This window comes from Mastomys coucha, unplaced genomic scaffold (assembly GCF_008632895.1).
Source record: "Mastomys coucha isolate ucsf_1 unplaced genomic scaffold, UCSF_Mcou_1 pScaffold20, whole genome shotgun sequence".
NCBI lineage: Eukaryota > Metazoa > Chordata > Mammalia > Rodentia > Muridae > Mastomys > Mastomys coucha.
Window position 1 is genome coordinate 106,630,860 of NW_022196903.1, and position 6,217 is coordinate 106,637,076.

The following is a 6,217-nucleotide window of genomic DNA, read 5'->3' on the forward strand; positions in this document are numbered from 1 at the left end:
ACTTCCTGAACAAGCCATATCATTTAGTTGGTCCTTGTAGATGGAGACTACTTTGACAGCTGGAAAGGGCCAGTGGGCTCAGAGAGAAGGCTGGGTTTTAGTGGAAAGTCAGCCAGGCGGGAAGCCCAAGTGCATGTGGGGGACGCAGGAGGTTTATTTGTGTTTTATAATGTTTACTCATTTTTGACTTCAGCAAATGATGCACCAATCACTTCTCTGTCTTCAGCATTTGGTGTAGACAAGTGGAGAGTAGCTGTTCATTTCTCAAAATGAAGGATGCGGGACTGTCTGTGGCAGAGTATACTAGTACGTGTGTCAGATCTGCAGTATTTGGGGTATAGGAGGGGTTAAGAAATGGGTACACCTCCACAACAGGGTGCAGGTCCCTTTCCTGTTAACTCTCTGCCACACCAAGAGCCTCCTGTGACTCGAGGGCAGTAAAGCCTTCTACACAACAAGCAAGTGTTCCTCCGTGCCCTGGCTCAGGAGAAGGAATGTGACCAAGCCTGCTGGTTAGGATCAAGGAGGAGCTACGGGGCAGGGTGGATCCTGGGCAGGGTTAGGTGAGAGCGCCTGCTGGTACTGTGTGCTTCTCACAGCTCCAGGGCCAGACCCTGCTGCCCTCTTGCAGACAGGAAAGGCATGGTCTCTTCATCCTGATCATATAGGAGCTCATGGGGAGCCCCAGACTGGCAGCCCTGCTCCTGTCTCTCCCGCTACTGCCCATCAGCCTCGCTGTGTCTGCTCAGGTTGCCTGCCCCTGCCTGCCACGTTGGACCAGCCACTGTCTACTGGCCTGCCGTGTGGTAAGGTCCTGCTGCTAAGTGAAGGGGCACTTGCTTGGTACAGACTAGTACCCCTCTTTCTCCTGCCCGCCCTTTCCTACCTCTGAAATCCTGTGCTCTAGTGGCAGCCTCCATGTGTGTGTCCTCTATGTGGTCTTGAAGGGGTGGCTAAGGTTCTGGTGAGCTGAGGTCCTTGGCAGGATGGGACTGAGAGAAAAAGAGCTGGATGAATGGACTGTGAGCTGAGGGTCTCGGAACCGGAGGGCCTGAAGCAGAGTTAAGGGAGAATGTCCCTTACTTGCCTCCTCCTAATGATGCCTCTCTCCTCTCTTTTCTCCCTTCTGGAACCTGTATCTTCAGGATAAGCATTTTGCTGGTAAGTCTTATTTCCTGTCCTGCTCCACTTCCCTGGGCTCCCTTGTGACCCAGGACCCAGTGAGCCATTCTTGGCAGTTTTGGTTTCAACCCAGGGAGTAGTCTGCTATCAGTAAGAAAGCGCAGGACTAGTCTAGACTCCTCGGATTCTATAAATGCTCAGGCAGGGTTCTTCACTCTTCCATTTGACCTTGGCTTCTGAGCACCGGTAGTGGAGGAGAAATGACTAGAAGATGAGGGCGGAGTTGTTCCAGTCAATGGGGAGGATAAAATGAGCAATATGGCTAATCTCCAGGCACTCCACACAAGTGGCTCTTCCTATCACTGGCCCTTTACTCAATCAGAAACAATAACTCTTTTATACTTTATGATACATTCAACTCTTCCAAGCTTTCCCCAATGTTACTTAAAACTCTTGATGGATGAGCAGTCTGTCATCTGGGTCTAATAACTTTCTCAAGATCATACTTGAAAGATATATCAAAGCTCAGCTGTAAATCCAGTTGGGAGGAGGTAGGAGGGACCACCTTAGACCCTACTGTTTCTCTTTTTGTTTTTGCTTTGAGACAGAGTCTCACTATGTAATACCAAAGCCTCCATCCTTTAGGTGTCCTGTCTCAGCAATGGGCTTACAGCCATGTGTCTCTGTGCTGACTTTTCTTTCTCTGACACAGGAAGTTCTGCTCAAACCCCCTCCTTGCCCTACTGTCCTAGCCACAAAGCCTTGGCACTAGTCTTGCCATTTGTGCCTGTGTCTGGTGTCACGTTCTTCAGGTAGGAAAAGCAGCTTTGAGCCATTCTCAGTGGAGGTGTGGATTAGGGACAGTTGAAGGGTCAGCACCTGGGATGACACAGTGTCAGTTGTCATATTGGAATAGGTTTTTGTCTTGTTAACCTCAACAGGGACTTAGGGCATCCTAAAATAGCATATCACAACAAACACTTATGAGACAATTGTATCATTGTGGAGTGTGTTCTATGGACCTGCTATTGTTACTTTGCATCTGTAAAGTGGGATCATTTTACCCTGCTGTTTCATTGCCTTACTTGGTACACACTGAACACACACTGAAAAAGTAGCAGTTATAAGGGGATAGAGAGATGGCTCAGTGATTAAGAGCACTTGATGCTCTTGCTGAAAAGAGTTCAATTCTTAGCAGCTATGTTAGGCAGCTCACAACTCCACCTCCAGGGAACCTGGTGTTTCTGACTTCTTCAAGCTCCTGCACTCATTCACACATACCTATACACAGATACACACGTGCACATAATTAAACATAAAATCACAAAACGTTAGTTTAAATTTTTTACCATTAGAAATGATGCTTCCATGCCTTCAATCCCAGAACTCAGGAGGGAGACATAAACGAATCTGCATGAGTTTGAGGCTAGCCTAGTCTACAAAGTGAGTCCAGGATAGCCAATGCTGGTTACACTAAGAAACCCTGTCTCAAAAAAAAAAAAAAAAAAAAAAAAAAAAAAAAAAAAAAAAGGAAAAATAAAAAGGACAGAAATCATGCTACAGCCACAGCCAGGCAATGGTGGCACAGCACTCGGGAGGCAGAGGCAGGAGGATCTCTGAGTTCAAGGTTAACCTGGTCTATAGAGTGGGTTTCAGGACAACCAAAGCTACATAGAGAAATCCTGTCTTAAAGAAAACAAAAAACAAAAACAAAACAAAATCATGCTACAGTGAATGCCTACCTTTGTGGGAGGTGTGTATGTATCCTTTTTCTCTACTTAAGAATTTTTAAATTGTTTCATTTATTTTAAAATGTCTTATTGAGGCTGGAGAGATGGCTTAATTGTTATAAACACTTGTACTCTTCCAGAGGATCTGGATTCGATTCCAGTACCTACATGGTTGCTTATCTCTAACCTTATAGTTCCAGGGAGTCCACTGTCCTCTTCTCACCTCAGGAGACACCAGCCATGCACATGGTACACAAACCTGTGTGCAGGCAAGACATCCATGCATGTAAAATAAAATAAATAAACCCAAAATTTTAAAAAGAAACAGTACCTTTTATTTACCTCTTACAGACTTTCCACCCTTTCTTCTGTGTTCTCTGAGCCTTAATACTTTTTTTACTGAATCATAATTTTTGCCACCAAAGAAGCTCAATGTCATTTGCTCTCCTTGATTTATAATGACTTTCTACCCAATATTGGATCAAGTCTCAGGAAGAACAGAGGCCATGAATACCCAGATAAATGTGTTTCCCTCCTACAGGCCTTCAGTGGGGCTGGTTCCCTCTCTTGGTGAGGAAATCTAAAAGTCCTCATAAATTTGAAGTCTATTGGAGGCACAGGACACCAGCATTCTTCCAGGTACCTATAATTTAAGCTCTACCCTATGGTTCCAACCCCTTTCTTTTTTGCCCCTTACTTGGTTCTCCAACTACAAAAGGGAGTTTCAAAAATGTAAACATTACACAGCAAGGGAAACTGAGGCCAAAAGAACTTGAGTAATTGGCTTGTGGGGTCTCAAGTTCCAAGACAGAACTAGAAGGCAGACTTCCTGGCTCCTGGCTTAACACTACTTTGTTCTCTGCTTGCAGAGGAAGCTGCTAGGCAGCCCTTCCCTGCCTCAGGAAAGCCATCGCATTTCCATCCCCTTCCTAGCCATCTCCCACGCAGGCCTACGCATCAAAAGGACCCAGCCTTCAGCTACAGAAGGAATAGAACATCTCCCTGAAGCAGGTTCACAAAAGCGTGGAGGTAGGCATGATGGGTGACTGAAGATGGTTTCAGCCTTACCTGAGCCAGGGTCACCAAGTCTCCCTTCTCCCTAGGACCTGAATTCTCCTTTGATTTGCTGCCTGAGATACAAGCTATTCGGGTGACCACTCCCCCAGGCCCAGAGGCCAGTGTGCGCCTTTGTTACCAGTGGGCACTGGAATGTGAAGACATGAGTAGTCCATTTGATACTCAGGTATGTGGTCCCTTGCCCTGTAAAGAGACACATCACACAATTCCTGAGCAAATGGAGGAGACTAAGCCCCAGACAAAGTAATTGCTCAAAACTTATAAAATGAGGTATATAGTATTAAGACTATAGTTGACTATTAAGAGTATTTGATTAGGCAGAAAAGGTATGGGTTACGTTACTCCCTCTCCCTGGGAGTATATACCACACTCATTTTTTTTTTTTCTGCTTGCTCCTTGAGTATGGTATTGCCCAGTTGGTAGAGTGCTTACCTACCATGCATGATCTCTGGTATTGTACAAATGGGGTGGGAGGTAGAAGTAGGAGGATCAGGAGTTCAAAGTTACCCTTGGAGATATAATGAGTCTGAGGTCAGCTTGGGGTACATGAGCCCCCACCTTAAGAAAAACATCAATGACAGCTTTGTTATTTCCTCAAGAGGTTGTTCCCCTGGTAATCTGACAAAATGATCGCATGTGTCTTGGCACTCTTCTCTTGTACCTTGTGTCTAGGCCTCAGAAAATTATATCCCCTAATCTCCCAAGCCAGGCCCTAGCATCCCACTTCAACCTCCAGTCATCACAGATGCTGCTGTGCATAGCTGGGCATCATGTATAAAGACTGAAGCCATATTCTGGAGTTCTTCAGTCTCTTCTTGCCTCAATAGCTATACCTTCTAACTCCACGGTGATGCTAGCCTTTGTTAGAGTGGATGCTTCTAACACCCTACATGGCATATAACTGGAACTCAAGAACTATGTATACCCTTCCTTACCCCTACTCCTCGTAAAATACCTCAAGCAAATGGCCAGAGTATAAAACCAAGATCTGATGAGAAAAAGAAGTAAGGCTTTTTTTTGTTTGTTTTGTTGTTGTTGTTGTTGTTGTTTTGGTTTTTCGAGACAAGGTTTCTCTGTATAGTCCTGGCTGTCCTGGAACTCACTCTGTAGACCAGGCTGGCCTCAAACTCAGAAATCTGCCTGTCTCTGCCTCCAAAGTGCTGGGATTAAAGGCATGTGCCACCATTGTCTGGCAGTAAGTTTTATATAGTAGGAAAATAAGGTATATTGTTGGAGGTCTTAGCTTCCTCCTACTTTGTCTACAGTATCCACACTTTGTCTTAGGTGTCTCTTTTTCTCTTCCTTTGTGGTTTTATCAACAGAAAATTGTGTCTGGAGGACACACTGTAGACCTGCCTTATGAATTCCTTCTGCCTTGCCTGTGCATAGAGGTGAGAATAAGGGAATGTGGGCTAACCATGGCTCTTTGCTTGGTCACATCTCCAATAAATCATTTTATCAATTTATAAAGGAGTAGGGATGGGTAGAGAGACACAATAAGCCCTACAGCACTAAAGAGAAACTCCAAAAGGACCAGGGATGCTTAGGAAACTCATGCTGGCTTGGCTGTGAGCCACAGGCGTTCAGAGGTAGAAGGGTCTTGGGCAGTTCCACCTCAGCCCTGCCTGGATGTTCTTGAGAGCCAAGGTTGCATATTCCTCTCACAGCCATGTCCTCTCTAGACCTCCGCCGTAGTCCTCCATCTCTCCTTGTAACTCTTAAGATAATGATGTTCTGGGCATCATTGGGGGAAGAGGAGTCCTGAAAGAAGGATAGAGACCCAGCGAAGCAAGAAACTGCCAGAAACAACAGCAGATTGACTCTCAGGGAGTCCAGAATGAGGAATAACAGGGCACTGGGTACGATGAGAAAGCCCAGAATGGGGGTCAGGAAAGTCTAAAATTGAGGGATGTGGCCCACAGGAGATCTCTGCTGCTGGGAATAGTTCTCTTTGGAGACCAGAGGAGAGTGCCTTATTCCCTGCTCTCTCCTATGATCTAGAGCCCTAACCCTTTCCCTTACTCCACAGACCCCCCTGATTAGTGTCCTAAGGCTCGGGGTATTTCACTATAGTGAGCTAGAGCCAGAACTAACCATGTTAGAAAAGCCATTTCCTTGACTCTGTCTATGCTTCGATTCCCAGGCCTCCTACCTGCAAGAGGACACTGTGAGGCGTAAAAAGTGTCCCTTCCAGAGCCTGCCTGAAGCTTGTGAGTGTTGTATTAATCCTGATGCAGGATGAATGCTCTCCTCCTTTCCTCCCTCCTTTCCTCCCTCCCTCTGTCCCT

General features: G+C 45.9%; 1 protein-coding gene across 1 annotated transcript in view; it reads left to right on the forward strand.

Moving 5' to 3' along the window:
• Positions 1 to 436: 436 nt before the first annotated feature.
• Positions 437 to 6,217, forward strand: part of Il17re (interleukin 17 receptor E) — an 11,408-nt gene continuing 5,627 nt past the window's right edge. The window contains exons 1-7 of the mRNA XM_031380943.1: positions 437 to 806; positions 1,146 to 1,161; positions 3,394 to 3,491; positions 3,722 to 3,881; positions 3,956 to 4,095; positions 5,252 to 5,320; positions 6,073 to 6,139. Coding sequence (XP_031236803.1) covers positions 675 to 806; positions 1,146 to 1,161; positions 3,394 to 3,491; positions 3,722 to 3,881; positions 3,956 to 4,095; positions 5,252 to 5,320; positions 6,073 to 6,139 — 682 coding nt within the window. The 5' untranslated portion in view covers positions 437 to 674. The remainder of the gene's footprint in view (positions 807 to 1,145; positions 1,162 to 3,393; positions 3,492 to 3,721; positions 3,882 to 3,955; positions 4,096 to 5,251; positions 5,321 to 6,072; positions 6,140 to 6,217) is intronic.